Genomic DNA, 22,374 nt, shown 5'->3' on the forward strand with positions numbered 1-22,374 from the left:
ACTTACGTCACAACTATCTCAGTCCCAATTCTCACATGTCATATTCTAGATTCAGAATTAACTACTTCTTGATCACATTCAGAAGTCCCCACAAGCAGGGCCATTTGCCTGGAGTGATGGAGGTGCCTTTTCTTCATTTGGGAGTAACAACAGTGAATTCACAGGTAAGTTTGGTTTCCAAGCATCATTTAACTGTACAATACTATTTTCCCTAGCAACATACAAAAACAGTTGAACACATCATCTAGTTTTAGAAAAATGAGCTGCGTTTCAGATGATGATAGCAGCATTTCCCAAGCCACTGTTTGCTCTGCAATACCCTTCCTAACAGCTTGACAAAGGACTAACTGACAAATGTGTGTTTCAGAAGACAGATCATACCGGTATCTCCCAAGCATCTGTTATGGCCTACCTCTATAAGAGATGGCTCATAACTGTGGAAACAAACCATCTGCTTTCAGCACTTTCTGTTTAGGAGCTATTTGTGACACAGACACTGTATTTGTGTGTGTTCTAGGAATGACTACACAACTGTTGAGAATACAGATTTGGAAAAAATCCTTATACATCCAACTTCAGATTTCTACTGCATAAAACAAGCAAAAGTTTAATTTAAAAGATTTATATAAAAACATACATACGTGGCCCTCTACATGCACTGGAATACTTAGTTTCACCTGCTAAAACATCTCACACCACAGTAAAAACCAAAAATACAAGTAAGGATTAAGAACAAAAGTAACAAGAGGAATCTAGAAATCCACGTCTTCCCTGTTCCCCCCATATTCTTCTAGATATCTACCTCAGAGTATCCAATTTTCTTGGAAGACTTTGACAGTTTAAGATATTGGTTCTGCTTTCTTTCAAAGGAAGAAGGGATTTTTGCCTGTATAAGCCTGGAGAAACATGCTGAATACTTGAGGCTTAAAATGGCAAATTTTGCAATGATTGTCAGAAAAAGTTTGTTACTCGCACAAGTTTTGTTGTTTTCCACAACCGCTAAGAACTTCATTTCTTCTCCAAAGTGAAATTCCTGAGGATACTGTCACTTTTCACAGGTTTTTGTGTTGTTTTTTTGTTTTTTTGTTTTTTTTTGTTTTTTTTTGTTTTTTTGGTCTTCTTAAACTTCTACTTTGATTATTCTGAGATTCCAAGTTTCACCTTTTCATTTGGTAGGCAGTATCAGAAAGGCAATTCTTTTTTTTTATTTGAGCACAAAATAGGAATTCACAGAAATCATCAAAATCAGCACAACAGCACTTACAAAGAAGACTACCAACGTAACTCCTGGACAGAATTATTTCCTGTCAACTTACATCAGCAATTTACTACCACCAAGTACATTTGTTTTTATTTTGCATCAGAAAGAAGATAGATGTTAAATATTTTCATTAATCATGATTAGCACTACAGATTTTCCAGTCTGTACTTTCCAGAGGGTAAAATTTCTATCAATATCCTTTTTTTACTTTGAGGAACTGCAACACAAAAGAGAACTTGGTTTCGGATACTGAGATAAACACATTTGTATACAAAAGAGGGCTCGCTTCTTTGCCATACCATTTCCTACAAAAGTCAACTATCTAACTCTACGTGTCTTCAAAAGTCATTCTGTGGAACAAAGATGCCATCCAGTGGTTGACTAAATTGATGATTACTGTCTATCTTTACTTATTCATCCAGCACATTATTTAACAATTTCATGTTTCCTGGTAGAAATGACTGTGCTTATATTAATTACTTCTGGCTTCACTGAGCTAAAATCTGAGCCTTATTAGATAAATCTAACATCCCAATATGCACACTATTTTTAAGTAGGCAGCATGGGTTTTCAAGCTGTTTTCAAATGCAAGGTACATTTCCTCATCCTATATTTAACCTTTCTCAACACCTCCTTTCCCCCTCTTATTGATGAAAAAAACTCACCAACTACAAAGCGCACCTCCTTGAAAATAATGTTCAGAAAAAATGAAGCACTTGAACAGTTTTCTAAAACATACTTCAAAGATTTTGTTTAAATTAAGACATTAAGAAAATCTGAAGGCATTTTACTTATGAATAAATCTTCAATGTGTGAGTGCATAGTAATGCTTTTCCTCACACACTTTGAGCTCATGATGTCTTAATCTCCAATACTGAACTATTCTCAAATAAGTTATGTAAAATAATATAAAATACCACCTAAAACAGTTAAGATAGCATATGCCACTGATTCCTCACTTTTTCCAAAGTAAAATTTCATGTTTTTATAGCAGTCCATGCACATACGCAAGACACTAAGTCTACATATTAGTTGAGCAGAGATCAGCTACAACACTGGATAGAACCTGTCACTTGAAATTACAGCAACAGCCACTACTGTATTACATTTTAAAATAGCATCACTTTCACTGATGCAAATTCTATTATAATGCTTATTCTGACTGTCATAGGTTTTTGAGATTCATCCCTATCAGTGCTTTATCATACAATCCATCCATGAAGTCTATGTTGGATTTTACCAGTGACAAGAAAAAAAGGATGACAAAACATTAAATTTGCGATCAGCACTTTATTTTTTACAAATGTGGAAAAAATACAAGCTCATCTCAGAGCCTGAAACGTTGATCTGAAAAAAAAAAAAAAAAGAAACTTAAAATTACAGCTTAAGTATACCATTCTGAGGTGAAGTTATCCATTTAATACTGCATTAGCTTTCTTGCTTTCCCAAAACAGCACACTGCTTGGTGTTTTATCAGATATATCATCAAGCATTTTGAGGTATTTTGCCAAAATTAGGTTATTAAACTTTTATTTAAATAAAGAGGCAAAAAAGAGACTTATCTGATTCAGAATGCATGTCTTCTGGGCAGATGAAAGAAGACTGAAATACAGTTGATTATTTATTCCAGGGTATACTCTATTTTAAAACATGGCCACACAGCAATATAAAATCTAAGTACAAAGATAAGGTTCAAATAGTACCAGTTATTTCATGGCATGAATTCTCAAAACAAACAAACAAAAAAAAAAAACAAAAAAAAAAAACCCCACATCACTGAGGTTGCAGAGGTAATTATGGGCTCCAAAAGGTCATATACAACTTCATATTACTGTCTCAGAAATAGTAAGGTTCCCGTGAAAAGGAAGGAGCATCAGTCTAACTGGCACACTCAGGTAAATGATCATCGTCACACACATTAAAGGAATGGTTCTGCCCACCTCTTGCTCAATTTTAAGTACAATGCCTCTGAGCTTTACTCAGTTCTGTTAGGAAGTGATAGGGCAATTCCAGAGTACAAATGCATACCTCTGTCCTTGTAGACAGGCAGAACTGGGCAAGTTCCTGGTGTAACCAAACTGCTCTGACTTAGAAGCTGGAGTAGCTGACCACCCAAAATCCCTTCCTACTAAAATGATTTTGACTTAATTTCAAGGGAAACAAATGCTTCCACTTTTTCTCTATATTGGCCACAGTCTGAACTGCAGGTAATAACTACTTCAAGAGCATGCTATTTTCATTGTCTTCTGTAGTATGTAACATTGGTGGAAGCTCTAATGTTTCTAAATGAGACTGGCAATGCACACAGCAGCTGCAGCACAACATGCAGGCCCCATGCAGACTTCAAGAAGCCATCTTCTCCATTTCTCCTCTACTTTCACTTTATTATGGTACAAATATAAGACTGGATATTTACTATAAAAGAAAAAATATTACAAAGAATGAAATTCTAATTTCCATTCATTTATGTAGTAGAAAAATCAACTAAATTGAATGGTCTGTATTTTCTACTTAAAAATGTAGAAACAATAAATTTTAATATCAAAAAAGGTGACGTAAGATTTCAGATTTACATCATCTTTGAAGTGCAGAACCCTCAGGGCTCAAGATTGTACGGCATAGAGCAGCTACCACAATATCTGGTGAACTTGTGTAAGCAGACATACAATTAATTAATCAATGCTGACATTAGAGGTTAAGCTTAATTTGTGACATTTCTAATCGCTACATCTCTCTGTAATTCCTTCCACTGTTTCCCAGTCTAGAACAATACCATAAGTTTAATAATGTGTATGACGACAAGAAACCAAAAATAGCCGAGTTCACATTTCCATTTCTAGTGACCAACACCTTCCTCACAAGAGTAAAAATAAAGAAGTAGAATATAGAATAATGAAACAAATATGCAATAATGAAACACTAAGGGCAAAATAAATTTATACATAACACAACTATTTTTCAAAATTCTTGCTTTGCTTTAGATGCCAGTTTGCCTTCTGGCTAAAAACACATTCTTCACACACGCTGGGAATGTTGAGGAAAACTAGTCAGCATTCAGAGGATTAATACAGATCTCCAGCTCTGTGCCTTTAGGCTTAATAGTCAGACATCTATTTGTCCTGAGGAGAGGTTAGGGGTTGAAATGCAAATATGCAAACAACTGAATTCTTTGTTAAGATATCAAGGAAAAGCTTGATCTTTGCCGCTGTTTAATAAATCCCTGCAATTTTATGGACTTATTTAAATGCAGTATTGTGTCTTACTATTTGAAGGAGAAAACAATGCAAGGAAACAAACACATTCATTCTGACTAAAATTTGTTCTCTAGAGGAAAAATGACATACACCCTTGACAGCTTATTTACCAAACTCACTAAAGATTTATTGATTTATCAATCAGTGCCTTGAGCATTTGCTTCTCCCCAAGGGAAAATTAACAATTCCAACTAACCTAATATATTCTATGTATAAACTAAGTGAATGCAAGAATCAATCCTGGCACAGTTTACAACATCCAGTTAAAAAAAAAAAATGCTGTCCCTTTTGGTGTATGTAAAATTGAAAGCTATACTAACGAAGAATAAATGCTCATGTTGCTTACAAACATAAAAAATACTTATTAAGACAGTACAATTGAACCCATAAGACATTTTAAATCATTTAAATACTCAGTGGGAGGCAAAAGCATTGGAAAATAAAAAATTGAATGATTTTGCTTCTAGATTAATACTAAGTACTACTATTATTAGTTGCAATACTGACATGCCTCAAAGCAGAGATATTTCACTAAGAGCTACAAAATCTCTTCTACTGCACCTGAAAAAGTCTAAGCCTGCAAAATTAATTACTGGTTTCATGACATCAGAGAGCAGCATACGAATTCCTGGATTTTCATTTCCTTCTGGATTATTTTGTCATTTAGCAAAGAAACAGGAAGAAGAAACTGCTCAACCATTACATGCACATTAAATGTACTCCCATCAGTAGGGAAAAAAAAAAAAGACAAATCAAAATGCAATAAATGGAAGACCATTTTTTCACCACAAACAGCTAACATACCCAAAACACTAAAAAAAAAAAAAAAAAAAAAAAAAAAAAAACCAACAACCAACCAAACAGGAGTTTGCAGTATGAAAGAATTGCAAATAGCAGCTCAACGCACCAGTGCTCCTGTGCTGAACTTTACAGCACCAGATTACTATAGAAACTCACAGAATACCGTAATCTGCCACAAAAGTAGGCACATGAAGAAAAGATAAAGCAATGTTTTCTTTTCTCTTAAAAGTACACATACACATAGAAAACACACTAGCAAGAACAAACAGTGTTTGCAGTATGCTTATGTGGAGATGGCTGCAGCTTAGCAGTCATCTATCAACAGGATGCCTTGTCATTACAATTAGCATCTTCTCAGCAAGATTTATTCCATATGAACATTCAAATCTCATACATAAAAGCAGTAGTGTACTTTTTAAAGCTTCATACGCACAGTTCCATTTGCCAGAATTTTTACTGAAATGCACAGAAGTGAAGGCTTTATTAAACACTCTGAAGTGTATTTAGAAAAAAAATTTCAAGACGTGTCCCACCACTCCTTTTTTTTCTTTTCCCAATACAACTAAGTAAGAAAATTATCATCCAATCACAGTCAGAAAGCCAGAAATTATTGTAAAACACTGCCCTCTGGTGTTAAACCAATTTTGAATTTTATCTAAGACCCCCCCCCTCCAGCCACCCTCCTGCAATCTTTTTTTTTTTTTTTACCTGAAAGAACCACCTCCAGGGTCATTCAGCTTGTTTTTCTGATTTGCAGAGACCTGAACACCAAAGCCCCCAGGACTTTTGCTGGCTTGTATTGTTGGTGCCTTCCCTACCATGCCTGCAAAACACCAAGCGATGTTATTATGAGCTGTCTTAGACAATTTACATCAAAGAACCTTCTGTCCAGGAACTAAATTTAACTGTCTGTAAATTGCAAACAAAGGAAGTTATTATTTTTAAAGATTACACTGCTGAAGAAGAACAATTTTAGACAAAATTTATATTAACATTACAGTTTGTTCTATATTTACAGAATACTGAAGATTCTCCATACATGAAAACCGTTGGCCAATGTTGGTTATAACACACACAAAGGTCATGTGTCTGCAATTGCCAGTGAACCATTTTTCTTTATATTCTGCACAACATATAGAAACATAATTTCAAATGTTCTTAATACAGATGTATTAAGTCAGCCACTCCAGGTATTAACTACGCCTTTTACATTTTTTTACAGTCATTTTGATGTGTTGCTGAGTTCAAAATGTTACTTTAAGTATTTTTAGATATTTATACTGTATGTAAAAGAGCCCAAACCATTTTAAAATTTGACATACCCTCCCTCGTAAAGGTTTTATTTTACTTTCTTATTTTGAAAATGCTCTTTTATAAGTAATATACATCTGCTTCTAGATTTTATAAGACTCTCCATACAAAAAATGGAATTTCTAACTGAGCCAAATTGCGGTGTACATTCAGCTTGTTGTGCAACCAAATTAAAAAAGATATTAATTCCTGCATGACATTTGGAAAATCTAATAAAAATTAATTATAAGTTTATGTTGCTAATTGGTAAATCAATGAGCATAATTATTAACTGTCACTAGAAAAGATCGTAACAGCATTTGACTCAAAAAGTACTGAAAATGATAAAGACTTACTACGTCTTCTTTAATATTTAAGATTTTAATACATGCTCAGCTCAGTTATATTTTGTCCATTTCTTGTAACCCTACTTCTATGTTGGCATGTGAAAGTAATTAAGTCATGTGCTTACTTGACTTAAAGAGATTTTACTTTTTTTTTTTTTTTCAATATCATTCAATTGCACTGAGTTACAAACTGTAGTATTTAAGACTGAGAAGTACATGAAAGTTCTTCCTGCACATCTGTGGATCAATTGCCTAAAAACGGCATGGTACGAGCCTTAGCAGAAATAAGCTATTCTTCATTGATGAATTCTAAAAACCACAGAAATTCTGAAATCACATCTATCACAATAAATCCTTTAAAACACTTCTTAGCTGAAACACTAGCTGTATATGAGCCCTGCATTCCTTTTTTTCTTTGCAAGTCTTCATCTAGGGTAATATATGCTCTGAGAGCAAAACTTAATTGACAGTGTTCATTCAGTCATTCAGTCAAGATAAAAATATTTTTGCTTGAACCCTCAACATTAGCAAATACAAAACAAGATTCATGACTCTGAGTTCTAAGCCTGGGGAATAAAACTACTTTGTCATCAGAAAACGTAAGGTCTGTGAGATGTCACAGATAGCATCATTTCACGGCCTGGTCCATTTATCTATTTCAGATTAACTGATTGAAAGGTTTTTACTAAGTGAATTGAAAGGAAAGAAATTATGTAACAATAAAAATGAGCAATCTCTGCTTTCAGCAGCAAGTTTTGAGGAAATTGAAGCGTGTTAGCCTTGAAAATTACTGTAATGGCTGAAGTAAGGGAACAGGGGTACTTCTCCAGAATAAACACTATATTCCTTTGCGGCTAATATCAGCATTTTCTTTTCCACAGATGATAAGTTTTGACACCAAAAAATAAGGAAAACATACAACAACAAAGCAGTTAACTTGTTGGTTGGAGGAGAATTATACATCTACATTGGAAATTTAAAAAATGTCTCATTTTCTTTCATCCTATTACATAATTTTGCTCAAACGGATCTGACAAAATTAATGTAAGTCTGGGGGTGACACACAAGCCTTACAGTTTAAACCACAACAGAATGTGATTAAGGAGTTAGACTACAATTATGGCTCAACTAACAATTTACACTATGGTGTATGGAAAATTAAAATCATCTGTGGGTCTAGATTTTTCATGAGATTGGTAATGACATACAGAGTCCATCAACACTGTATCCTTGCTTCAAATTTCAAGTAGCATGATTCTGAGAAATAAGCCCACATTTTGGAACTCTTAAGTTCCTAGCTCTGTCTTTGCCTAGGTTAAATAGCTGCAATGAATGCTATGGCTAATTACTTTACTCTGATTCCATTCCTCCATCTGAAAGATTCAATTCACAGATATTTTGTACTGATAACTGTTTTGATAAAACAGTGTGACTTTTTCCTTAAATAATAATAATGTTACTACCCTGAGTGTGGATGCCATTTACTAATACAACAGTTATTAGAGTCTGCCATCTACCTACAGTATAGTTTTGAAAGCATTACAGTTTGTTCACATGGATGCTTTAATATTAATATAAAATGCAGCACTCTGTGGAAGTCAGATGAATTCTGACATAACCATCCTCGAAAAATAATCACTCTCCACAAAATTTTACTACTGTAATTTTCTAAACCAGACAATGTTCTATTCAAGTATCTTACCTTTTTCTATGGGAATAGTTAAACCAGCATAAAACACAAACTGGTGTTTACATTAGAAAACTTTAACAATACATCACAATCAAAATGTATAGTTATCTGGCAGTATGCCATAGGCATTTCTTAGAGCTGTGAACACACAGGCAGATTTTTCCCCAGACACAGGCTGCAGAATACAGTCTTCACAATGGGACATCTTTTAAAGTTCCGTTCTGAATGCTTTGTATGTGTAAGTAAAACAATGTAGTGGTAGGCTTAAAAACAGGCTCATACATAGGAATAAGCTCACTTGGAAGCGCAGCTTCACATGAATGGGCCTTTGTGAATTTTTGTCTTCCTTAACCCAAACTGCCAGTTGAGTTGTATTTCACTGGCCAGTCAATGGCTATCATGAATAAATCTGTGAGCTGAATTCACTGTTTGTGGTGATGCTGATACTATGCAAATTTTTCACGTACTGCTCTCATTCACAACTTAAGAGACAGTATACTAAGAATAGAAACGAAATCAGTCTTCACTCTCAGACATTAGTCAGAAGTGAAAGTCTGCACTCTAAGACACTAAATACTCTGTTAATAAACTCAGGACATGAGTGCCAGTGCTATCAAGTAAATGCGTATCTTTCTAACCTGGAAAAACAGCCTACAAAAGGAATACACTGACAGCTTGGTCTCCTTGTCCATTCAGCCTTTGGATTCTCTGAAGTGAACAAGAAATCAACTGCTACTGTGTGCCGTTTTCTGGTTTTTTTTGGGTTGGTTTTTTTTTTTGTTTTTGTTTCCTTTTCCCAAAAATGAGATAAATGAAACAACTCTAAACAGGCAGCAATAGCTTCCATGTGCACTTAAGTTTGGTTTCTGTTTCATATCCCAAGATGATAAACTCTGTATTCCATTACAAATCCTCAATCATCTAAATCCCCATATCCAAAACGACACTCTTCCATGTAATTATACATCAAAGCTAAAAGGCCCAGTGGTAGAAAAGAACAAAAGGAGATTTATTAAGAAAAGAAGGGTTTAAAAACCCTCTTAAGAAGTGGGATGCATCAGCCAGACATCCACCCACCTGTGCACAAACCTGTCAGAAAGTTGTGTATACCACCAGACCCCTTTCTCCCCTGGCATGTCAGGTTGCTGCAAACTATCTCTGACCTCACCAAACAGTAAGCATACTGGCAGAAAAAAATCGTGTGAGTTGAGAAATTTCTCAAGCTCCTATCTTGATCTCTGGAGCTATAATGTTCTGCTTCAAGTGCAAGAGTTAAAGTGGGATGATCAAATTGAGGAACTCTAGAAGCTTCAGGAAAAACAAAGCATTTCTTTCTTGGCCCAAAACTACAGTGTGCATTTGTAAAAATCAAGTTCCTTACAGCTGAGTAAGGAACTAAGCAAGTGCAAGCTGAGTTCTAAGGTAACTTGAAAACATTTAATTGTGTAGGTCTGAAATGTTCAAACTGCAGTGAAAACATGCACTCCTCAGCCAGTATGAAGTTAAAAAAAAAAAAAAAAAAAAAAAGTCAAGCCTGCTAACGTCAGCACTGTAAGTTTTTCCCATGCTACTAGTTCGTAATTACAATAAAATTCATACACAGGTAACAATCTCACTAAAACATTTAAACCCATACCTTGTGGTCTAATGGTCTGAGTTATTACCACTGGCATCCTAATCTGGGTAGTCTGGCAAGCAGGGTTTCGTTTCACAGTTTGAGCAGATGTTGACTGGATAATCTGCTATTATTAAAAAAAAGTATACTTATATTATACTCTTTATACACAAACACACACAACGTAAACATACTAACACCTGCAGTTACTAATATAAGCATATGGATCTCTACAAGCACAACCAGCTAGTGACAAAAGTCATAGTCATGTAATGCATGTGGTTGTGTGTGTGTGTATATATACATATTTTGCTGTTATGTTAAAAAAGAAAATAATATTTGACACAAATGTCACAACCTTCATAAAAATGTGAGGTAAACATCAAAGTTCAGACTTTTGTCTTCACAAACTTTACTAGCAAGAAAAGTATTTGCAGAAGAAAACTGCAATAATTTTATTGGTATACATCTACAGCAGTTAGGTCTCTCACTATAAACCCATGCTTTTTAAAGAAAATACATACTAAAAGTAAAATCCAAAATATTACGTTCCAAAGTCAGATGTACACAAGAAGGGAAAGTAATGTTTTGGGATTATTATTTATCTTTTCAATTTTAACTGGATGTTCTCGTGGTTTTGTTTACTGAAATTCTGAGGTCCTTACCCAAAACAGAAACTGGGTCAGGAACTTAGAATTCGGCTCACATATGAATTACAACAAAAAATAAAATAATAATTAAAAAAAAAAAAAAAAAAAAACCACTGCAAGGGTCATTTCTAAGGATAGCTAAAAGAAATCGGGGACAAGGTATACATAGACATAATGAACAGAAGATTCAATGACACACATGGATGCTGCAGAGAGGGAAAATAAATCCATAAACAAACTTTGAAAACAAAACACAGGCAGATAGCTGCAAATAAATTACAACCACAAAAACCTTGGAAGTCATGTGCTCTTCACAGCCACTACTATGTTAGTTCCACAGCATAATACATCCAATTTCTGAATTACAAGTCACTGTCTTCCACCATTATTACCTCCAAGAAGACAATATGCAAAGTCATGCACCACTACATGAAGTGAACAGGAAAAAATGCATCTTCATTTAGCATCTCTAGATGTTACTCTTACAAAAGTATATGCAAATATAGTATTTAGGTGAACAATGAAAGACTAGATCTCTGACTTCAAAGTATGCTATGGAGAAAAGGGAAAGTATATACACATGTATACACAGATATGCATATATATACACACATTTTCAAATGAGATGTAAAAGTAGAGAATAAAATGAGCTGGGGAACAGACAGGCAGGTGTTCCATCAACAGGAACCAGGGCTGCCAAATCAAAAGGTGAAAAATACAAACAGGAGAGGAGAGTAGTGCAGGAACAAGAATTTTAATACAATCTGGAGAAAAAACAAATAGGGGCATTTTCAATTAAGGAAATTGCATTCTGTACACCCTAAAATATTAAAAGCTGTGAGATCATAATAAACCTGCAGATGTAGAAATATTAAAAATTTCTAGCTTGCAGAAAGAGAAAGGGGAAAAAACAGTTTCAACTGTAGACACTGAAGGAAAAGCAAGCATTTGGAGTAAGCACAGAAATGGAGCAAGTAGACATAAACCTACTAGGTCAAGACAGGCAGTGAGTAAATAACAGCACGCAGAATAAAGGAGCTACCAAGTTTCAAACTAGAGAAAAATATAGGCAGTAAGTGAAAAAGAGGGAGAAAGTTTAATTAAACTCCATTTTCAGGCACAAAAATTTCCACATACAAGTATATTTTCATAAGGAGACATAACAGACCAGAAGTAAAAAACTGGTATTTTATAGAAAAGGAGAAAGTCACCACTTCTACAGTGATTTCTTTTATTAGATGAGTCTTCAGAGAATAGTGAAGGAAAGCAGCCATACCTTAATTGGCCAAAAGTCAGGCCAAAAAGGAAATGTGTGTGACCTGTGGATAGAAGTATCACCCAGTATTACGATCATCTGTTACTAAATTCTCTTTCTGTGAAGCAAGCAACCTCTAGAATTCAAGATCAAATTCTGTTTCATTTGATTAATGTTTTCACGCAAATACTCTACAAAGTGGGTCAATTAACACTATTAAAGACAGGCTAGTATTTAACATTTAATATTATGTCAATAATGACATCTTTACTATTAAAAAAACTAATGAATATATTTTGAATGTATTAACAAGTATTATTCTAGGATCTCAGCATACACAAAAGTGCTGAAAGAATAGAAAACGACTGAGAAATAAACTTTTCCACGGGGTGCAGATCAAACTCCACATCTTCAGCTCTATATTGAACCTGGTCAGCAGCAACACATTCTCTAAAAGGAAGAGCTGCACTTGAACTCAGAGCTTAGATTTCAGCTTCTATATGGTTTTATGATATATTTCAACACAGATGAAATCACAGATGAATTCAAATCTGGCAGCAGTTAAGGAACAAACATTACCAATTTGTTTTTGAAACAGAATGTGCAGCTTTGTTTCCAGACAAATATAAACAAAGAACATGGTAAAAACTGATGAATCAAAGGTAGATTACACTGCATGAAAATTTACAAACAATCTAAACTAGTCTTCATCAATTACACTAATTTAAATTGTTCTAATCCTCTTGCCTATTTTCCCCACAGCATAAACATTATTGTTTCGTCCAGAATTTGGCCTGGAAAATGTAAGCAATGAACAGGGTGCTGGCATGATAATCTAGGAGATGATTTACTTCACCAATTTTACATTTCTCATAGCCTAAAAATATGAACATACCACATCTAACATTACTGATTCATGTGCTGAATCAGTTCACAAGCACCAACATCTTAAACTAGACTGAGTCAGAAAATAGAGAAGTGGGTGTTCTTAGTAAACTGAGGTTATCAGAGATGGTATTTCATGTTTAGCAGAAGGGGAGCTCTTACTGCTGTCTCCAGCTACCTAATGGGAAGATGTTCAGAAGACTCTTTTGGTTAGAATACAGGCCAAGAAAGAAATGAGCCAAGGCACATAAAATGGATTGAAGTAGAAAGATGGCAACTTCTGTTTCCCTTCTATCTACATGAGACATTCCAAATAAAAATGAATGCCAGTGCATGCAAACCATTAAAAAGAAAATTCCTTTGAGACAATGGATTACAGCTCACAATTAAAGGTTTCAAGGAAAGGAATTCTGCAGATTTCAACAATCCAGGTGCTTCTTTGCAGATGCGTAGGGTCACAATGACCTGCAGCCTGTATCTTGACTGGAAGTGCAAAATTAATCTCATCTGATTCACACAAAACAACACTTTGCAACAGAAGCATCTGATCCAAAAGCATAAGCATACAACATAGCAATAAAAACTAACAACAAAGGAAACAGAAGCTTCTGCAAATAATTGAACAAAAGTAAATTTCAAAAATAAGTTTTATACTGAGCGTTTTTTCTCTCAATTAAAATTAATATTGATTAAATTTTTTTTTTTAAAAAAAGCACTGTGGAAGGAAGAACCAAGTAAGCTACTTGTTCAAAATGCAGAATGGCTATGGACTGATATGACATACATCTTCACTCATGAGTAAACACTTGCTAACTCACTTGTGGCTATGCCACTTGTGATTTATCAGTCTCCTCGCTCCTGAAGATAAATGTCATATCAAACCTCAGCTATCATGTAATCTGGCAGCATTAACTTAGAATGTTCATGCTTTCATGGGCCCAGAATTCATACTTACCATTACTGAACATGCTGTAATAGTAAAAGAATTTCTCAACAATGCCTCAAAATTTACATACATGATTACTGTTTTCCTCCCAGACAAAAAAAAGAAAAATTCACTTTTTGAAGGAGCACATAATTTTTAATGTTAAGATGGCAATGCTGCTCTATTGAATTTTCAAATAAGCAACGAAGTAAATAAAAACAAATGACATTGGAACACTTGTCCCACCTGCCCCCCAGTGTAGGAGGGCTATTCTGAAAGTAATGTTGGCCCACAATGGCAGAGGTAGATGTTGGTGTGGCAGTAATTGTTGAGCCTTTCTGCCAATATTGAATTCCTCCATGAAGAAAAAATGTCATCCACCAACACTCACTGACATTTGCTGAACATTTATGGGGCCCGAACAGAGAATGTGAGCACAGTGAGGTGGTGGGTGGTGCATTTCAGTAGTGGCAACAGTGACAGTGAGTCACCTCCACTGGTGCAGATCTCTAAAAGCACAGCATGCAGGCTCTTGATCACTGCTGGTGAAAAACACACAGCTGATGACGGTGACAACATCAAACAAATAGCGTAGATGAGAATTTGCTATAACATTGTTACTGTGCTCTTAGTATCTGTTACAGTTTCTGTGGAAATAAATAGCAGCCACTACTTCAAGAGCAACCTACTAAAAAGTCACTAAGCTGTATTTCAAGCAGGCACACAACTTTCCAACTACGGGTTTTGTTCCTACTGAAAGATCACACATTCTTATATAAATTTTCTCGTACACCAAACTCAAAACTTGCAGCTAGGTATTTATTAGTTCATTAATATAAACTACTTCTACCCGAATAGACATCTTCTATTCTTCCATTTCTAAGATGCCTTGTATACAAGACCAGAACAAAAATCATTTCAAGTGAGCACTGAGAAGTATACGAATTACACTCTTTCAGAACCAGAACTGATGATAGGAAGGCTTCAGCAGAGATTTAAAACTAAGTACAGCATCCCCACATACCAGGATGCTTATTCTGCCACTGTATTTTATTTGTATACTCAGTTGCTCTCTCTTATCTTCTAGAAGAGTCCAACTAGACCTGCGTAGTCTCTGTTACTTTACATAATTAGATTATGTAATTAAATTTGTTTTAATTAAGAAGAAACACTTCAAATTTCTTTGGTTTTTTTATCATATAAGTTTAGTAAGTGGCTTCAACCTCCAGAATACTTCTTACAACATAGTAACAGCACAACAGTTAAGGTGCAAATCAATCTCCATTATTCAATCTACTTACAGCTTCAACACTTAAAAATAATCTCTATCATTCACAGAAATCAGAAAAACACCTAGAATAAGATAGGCAACGTCTCCATATATCAGCATATAAAGAGCTTTTGCCTACTGAGGATACAATTTAGACAAACTTTGAACATTGCACTTAAACAATTACAAAAATTGATTGCTAGCTTATCTCGTTAGTGCCTCATCAATAAAATATTAGCCCAAGACTTATCCACATTTCCCCAGCTAGCAGTAGCTACTATTTCTAATAGAATTATCTATCTCTTACAGAACACTGATTTGTCATAGTTTTAGAAAAGGATGCACACCTTAAAAATAGAGAAATATAATCCCCTCATTCATCTGTGTCAGCACTATAGATTTTAATGATTAAGTCTCCTTTGGTGCAACCTACATTGCAAACTGAGCAGTATACAGAGAAGTCTCTAGTAGTGAGAAACCACAGTATATCAGAGAGAAGTATCACCACATTAGAAGAGCCACAAGCCATGTGAACTAGCCCTATGGACAGAACTTACCTACAACAGGAAGTGAAGATGACTGTGATTGAAGGAGGGAAGATTTAGGTTGGATGTTAGGGGGAAGTTCTTTACAAGGAGAGTGGTTAGGCCCTGGAATGGGCTGCCCAGGGAGGTTGTGGATGCCCCGTCCTTGGACGTGTTCAAGGCCAGGTTGGACGGGGTCCTGGGCAACCTGATCTGAATGTGTGTGTTTGGTGGCCCTGCTAGGCAGGGGGGTTGGAACTACATGATCCTTGAGGTCCCTTCCAACCCAGGTGATTCTGTGATTCTGTGATTTAACACCTCAGCATCTTGCACAGTACTAGGCTCACTATATGTACCAGCTCACACATCTTAGCCACGCTGCTGAGTTGTACGGACACGCTCTTTGTCTTACACTAACTTCTATCTAAATTATCAGCAGGGATATTTCGTTAGCGATGAATAACAACATGTGAAGACAATGCAGCTTTACCTTCAAATGCCTCAATTCTGCTGGAACACCTTCTTAGACAATTCATATTGTTTTTCTGGAAATAATAAAATTCTGCTTTCCCATCAATTTAATGTTTTTTGTTTTAAAACAGCAGAATCTTACAAAAACAAATCAGATTAACTTCCGAATGAGCTTTCCAAAAACGCTAAGAGATGGACTATCTTGATCACTACTAAATGCAGAAGGACAGTTTTTCACTGACTTTAAAGAACAGCATTTATCTAAGATAATGCTTTTAAACAAGTCCATTCTGACTAATGTAATTCAAAACTGTAATATGAGGTGCTCTGAAAGACTCAATATATGCAACAACAAAGATAAATATTGTGTCTTTCCAAAAGTGTCGTGCACTATCTCCTAACACTGACCCCTTTGTAAAACAGAAAAGTCAAAAGAAATGAACAGCTAACAGATTATCCATTTTTTAAGATGACAGTGGATACTGTAACTGGCTGATTTGAGAGGATCTATATTCCCAAACAGGCTTGCCCTTCTGCAGCTGGACAGTTTGCATAGCCAGCTGGAACTCTCTCCAGTGAGCTTCAGGCTTGGAGAATCTGGAGCTCAGCCAGTTTCCTTCATCAGTGCTGGCTGCCCTCTGGCAAGCCAGCTGTAATCTTCCTCTTCCGGAAAACTCCCAGGCAAGATTGCCAGGAGCTCTTTGCTGTGCTCTGATTTTGGGGAGCACTAAGAAGTGTGAAGAGTGTTATCATTATCACTACAAAAAAAGTCAATACTTACAAACAATTACTAGCGTGATATGAGATGATGTTGGGTTGTCTGCTTGGCACATGAGCTGATGGCTGTTGTGGAATATAGGATTTTTTTTATTCAGTATCTCCTATTATCTGATGCTGCTTTTGTCTGTACAGAACTAATCTGAGGGACATTAAAAAGTGTTTGGTTAATGTAACGTTTGGTTCTATTAATCGGTTTTGTTACTGATAAATTGAAAACAAATACAGAAACCAAGTTTTACAGTAAAGCCGACAAATTTTCATTTCTTACGCATTCATTCTCCATGAAATATTTTCTACAAGTATTAAGCATAATTTTGCTCCAGTTTGCCACCTTATGAAAATAGAAATGCCATCTCACGTACCTAGTAAGATTAAAATTTATTCCTAGAATTATCAGCACCTCACAGACTGAAAATTTCCTTTGCCCACTAGACCCATTTCCTCAATGCAGTTGTCAATTCCCTCATGTTGCATATCTACATTGAATGACAAAGCAGCTCTTCACACTGTTAGTCTCTACTCCCATTAATGTCACAATTGCTTGCTTTGTGTACACACAGGCACATTGGAGAGAGAACATATGTGAATGTTAAGACCAGTCTTACAAGAATTTGCATTTATTCCATTCAGAAAATATTCCAGAAGAGCTACAATCATAAGAGAAAATCTCCATGAACTTCTCTTTGACACCAGTGTTTCTCACAGGTGAATGTAGCCTGCCTAGCAGTCACAGGAGTGTTCAGAGTGAGTTGCAAAACACTGGAAAAGGTAGCGCTAGCTGGCAGTGGCTTTGCCTTAGTATTGTGACACAAGAGCAGACTAGATGTACCAGCCACAAGCATTTATACCTGTAAGGAACCTGCTAGCTGCTGCCAGAAATTTGCTTTCTGCAGGTCAGAGAATAATTTGTACACCTACTGCCTGTAATCAAAACCAATTCCTTTTCCCCTACCTTGAAGAATGAATGCTGTTGTCAATTCATTCTTACAAGATGTAGACAAGTAGGAGCTAAAAAAGACTAAGGAACACTTTTCTAAATAATAAAACAGTCCAGAAGAGGTGGAGAGAGAACATCTCAGAAAAAAAATTTGCATGGCTAGATGGAAAGCAGTCAAGTTAAGGTGCAAAACATCCACATCTTCTGTGTATTACAAAAGCTGAAGCAGGGTGTCTAAAAACCAAATCAGATGTTCTTACACCTTAAAACTATGCTCAGAAAAGACTGGTAAAATTGTATTAATTTCACTTTAAATTTAGTAATTTAATTGTCAGAAGGTGCAAGGTTCAAAAGACCACATTTTCAAACTGTGTACTGCCACTTTTAGATTAAAAATAATGAATATTCTCCCTCCACGCCTCCTAAAACCTATTTCCTTTACAGAGCCCATAAATTCAAGGATAGAAGGTGTTACACCATCATACCTGCATTTCTGAGTCTAGATAATATTCATTGTTCCAGCTTGACACGCTTTCTGAAACTTGTTCATTTAATTTTGAAACCTAAATCAAGTACTTTGCTCACCCATACATAGAAACTACAGACCAAAATTCTCACATCTTTGTTTAGAAGGATGATAATGCCTGTAAGAATTCAGAGCCTTGTTAAAAACTCAAACTGTGTTTTAATTACAAGTGTACACACCCTCACAAGATCTTATGCAGCAATAAGACAAACTCATCATCCACTCTATAACTGAATTTGCTGTTGCCCTATTGGTAATGCTTCTGCAATTAATGAATCTTATCATGTAACACTCCAGTCTGCGCAGCAAGTTTCAGTAAAAGAAAGTACAGAAAACATATTGATATAAAATTTTATAACTACATATAGAATAGTTAAAAATGAGCTAGTGAATTTTAACGTACTAAAGGAAGCAAAGAAACATACCTAAAAATTATACTCTAGCCTATAAGTCTTCTGTTCTAAACTGGTAATTAATTCAAATTCCACTGTGATCATATAACATCCATATTTCAGGAAAAAAGGCCAAGAACATAGGCTTCTCTTAAATTTAAGACATGTTAATAATGTAACTTAAATTAATGGCTCAGCACGTACGTAAACAACCGTAAAATGAACTAACAGCATGTCATAGATTATTATATAAAAAGTATTTCCTAAACAAATTGAAATAACAACATTAAGAACTGCTAGTTAGTCTGTATGTTCCAGTACCTACCAGTTGAGAACTCTGATTTGACTGTACCACCTTAACCTGAGGAGGCTGCACTGTATTTGATACAGAGACTGTGCAAATGTTGTTTGGTTGCCTTATTCCTATTGTCTGCGTTGTGACAATGGAGGAAATACTTCCAGAGGCAGATTGAGGTATAACTTGTGATAGCTTGGTTTGTTGAAGCGACTGCTGAGACGGCTGTCCTTGCAAAACTGAATGTTGACTATTCAGTAAAGATTGTCTCAATGCAGGTAGACTTTTCTAAAAACAGAAAGAAAGTTTATGAAATACCAAATTTACCAGGTTGCCTAAAATAAAGTCTTCTGAAATTTGCTGTAAACCTAACTAAAAGATTACATCTTTTTTCCCCAATTTTCATGAAAAAGTAGTAATACTGAACACATAAGAGGGAAAGATCAGTTTATAATTTCAGTAAGCTTTCAATTTATATTTAGTAACTGCAGACTCTGACATGCCCCAATTCCACCATTATGGTAAAATATAATCCTCCTTCCCAAGTCAAGACCATCTAGAACTTGTAGCTTAGCTCTCCGGAAGGGCAAAAAAATGGGAAGAGAAAAGACACAACAGTAGCAGCAACCTACTTAATGCTAGAAGTAAGCTGCACCTATTTACTTCTCCTGACATGCCTCCAGTACCTAGAACAAGATGATTTAACTGTTGATGCCCTACAGCAATAGTTGTTTACCGTATTACTACTGATCTAATGTATTCTGACTGCATTAGAAAAGCGTACTATTGTGTGCTTCATGTTCAGACCAGTTCAACCAAAAAACACAGCTCCAAAAGGCTATACCCTACCTTCACAAATAAACTTTTTACTTTTTAAGTGGTAGTAGTGTTCTTTTGAAGTGCTATCCCTCAGGCAGCTGAGGAACACAAACGTTTAACTCGAGCTATAGCCCTTTCTACATTTCTAATATTTAAAATTTAATGTCTGTTGCCAAGAAAGGACTTCAGAGAAAAGAAAGAGTTAAAACTGGTGTTCAAGCTAGAAGCAGCTTCAGAGTAAGAGCAGGAAAAAGAAAAGGGTTAATGATAACTTGAAAAAAACAAAAGCAAGGGCAAAGAGTTCTGAAGAAAAGATGAACAGAGAAAAAAAAAAAAAGAAGGAATCTTCCCTAAACTGAGAATTTTTGGATGAGAAGAAAAATGTTTTCAGAACAATCGTTGTGGCTCTGTTAGAGAATAATTACGTTTGTATGTGTCTAATCTTGCATATGGAAGCTATTTTAGGTAATGCAGAAAAAAAACCCAGAAGTTAAATTTACCCCTATGTTTATTACTGCAGGATCAATAAATCTGTTTGGAATCACATTAGAATTTCTATATGAAACGTTGCAGATTACAAGCAGGATCAACTCATCAGTTATTCCCATAGCATTATCCAGTTTTTCATCATTGCAATTACACATGAATTGAAAGTTCTTGATGTCTCAAACTTAGATTACAATGAACAATATGGAGAAAGTCTAATTATCTGAAGCGTTCTATAGACCTTGTAACTCCTCCAGTGGACATGGTGTACTTTACAGAAATGGACTATGCAGAAAGCTTAATGCAAAGAAACACTACAGAATAAACAACATATAATTTCCAAACAAATCAGTAACAACTTCCACAAACAAATCTGATTAATAAATTGTTCTAGTTCAAGGCTACTCAAGCAGTAAGCTCCAGATCAGCTCTAAACCACACATAAATTTTGCTTAAACCTAAACCAAAGTCTCAAACCGGAGATCTGCCTCCTGTAGGAAATCCCGTTTTCTTACCATCCTCTTGACCTGCTGGGTGCAGCTAACTGGAGTACATAGCCAAGGCTCCCCGCCAGGAAGGGAACAAGCAGCACCTGGCTCGCCTGACAGAGGTGGGTACTGCATAAGTTTCAGCTGAGCAGATTTCAGGAAAAATCCTCACCACAAAGTAAATATTGAGTATGCCTGCTTTAGACAGGTGAAATTAATTCCACTTAAAAAAACCATTCTCTAAAACCCAAAGCGCTAACATTTCCACTGAAATAAATTTATCTAAACGATATTCACATTACCTTAAGGAAAGGTACAAGATATGGCTGAGGAGATGATTTGAGTTCTGATTGGAGGCGGCCTGTAAATTCTTCTGGATCAATCTTTGCATCCTTGGAGGGGAAAAAAAAGAAAATAATAATAATAATTTTAAAAAATATATAAAATCATCAACAATTCAGTCCTGTTGTTTGGTTGTTTTTTCAGATAATGAAACCAAGTTCATGTATGTTAAAATGTCCATATGTGGTATACATGTGTATCTACATACACATATACACACAAACACATTTGATTCTTGATTTCTTTTAAAAAATATTAATCCAAAAAGAGGTTGTTGATTTAGACTGACAAGTGATTATAAAATTTGCCAGCTCTTTTAATAAGAAAACGGCTTTACTTGATTCCAAAGGCAGTTTTGAAGGTCCAATTTAAATTAGAATATACATACATGCTTACATAAAGCATATGTACGAGTATTAAAAGTACACACATATAAAAACATCTGCCTATACATACATATGTTCATAAAATATAAGCTTATAAAAATATAGATTATATTATATATATATTTACTAGTTTACTAAGTAGTAAATACAGGAGAACTGTGTAATGCAGATATATTTTTCAGATACTCCCAGTACAGCCAGGCTGTTAGACTGACAGAGAAAAAGAAACAAACCAATACAACCTCCACTAAATAAATATATTTCTTACGTACGTGCCCATTATTTTAAAATACTCTAAGTAGCTACCTTTATTTAGTTACTGTTTCTTAGTTATCAAAACTCAAAATGAGTTTTTACAGGAACTAGAGAATATTACTGCCTAATTGTTTCTACTCTAAATATTTTAGGAGTTATTTAAACAATACAGATTTCTGCCAATGAATTCAAAGAAATAGGTATCAACCACTTTCAAGTGCAAGTTCTTCAAAGATTGATACCTTTTCAGAAGCTTGACCATTTGTACAACTCCAAAGTAGCACCTGTTCGCAGTGCATTCATGCAACTTTGAAATGTCTGTTGCCCTGAAGACTACTCAAGTTAACCTTTTTTCCAAGCTCACAGGTTCTGTTCAGCCAAAAGACAGCTTTTCTTCTAGAAATTAACTCACAGTTAAGGCTCCACGCAG

At 35.3% G+C, this 22,374-nt stretch overlaps 1 protein-coding gene across 1 annotated transcript in view; it reads right to left on the reverse strand.

Moving 5' to 3' along the window:
• The window catches only part of LOC122161955 (transcription initiation factor TFIID subunit 4-like), a 132,967-nt gene that overhangs the window by 93,923 nt on the left and 16,670 nt on the right, over nt 1-22,374 (reverse strand). Inside the window, exons 7-10 of the mRNA XM_042821760.1 lie at nt 21,264-21,353; nt 19,199-19,456; nt 10,280-10,385; nt 6,025-6,139 (exon numbers count right to left, since the gene is read on the reverse strand). Coding sequence (XP_042677694.1) covers nt 6,025-6,139; nt 10,280-10,385; nt 19,199-19,456; nt 21,264-21,353 — 569 coding nt within the window. The remainder of the gene's footprint in view (nt 1-6,024; nt 6,140-10,279; nt 10,386-19,198; nt 19,457-21,263; nt 21,354-22,374) is intronic.

Source organism: Centrocercus urophasianus, unplaced genomic scaffold, assembly GCF_019232065.1.
Source record: "Centrocercus urophasianus isolate 14NV4802_14NV808 unplaced genomic scaffold, USGS_Curo_1.0 seq_2, whole genome shotgun sequence".
NCBI lineage: Eukaryota > Metazoa > Chordata > Aves > Galliformes > Phasianidae > Centrocercus > Centrocercus urophasianus.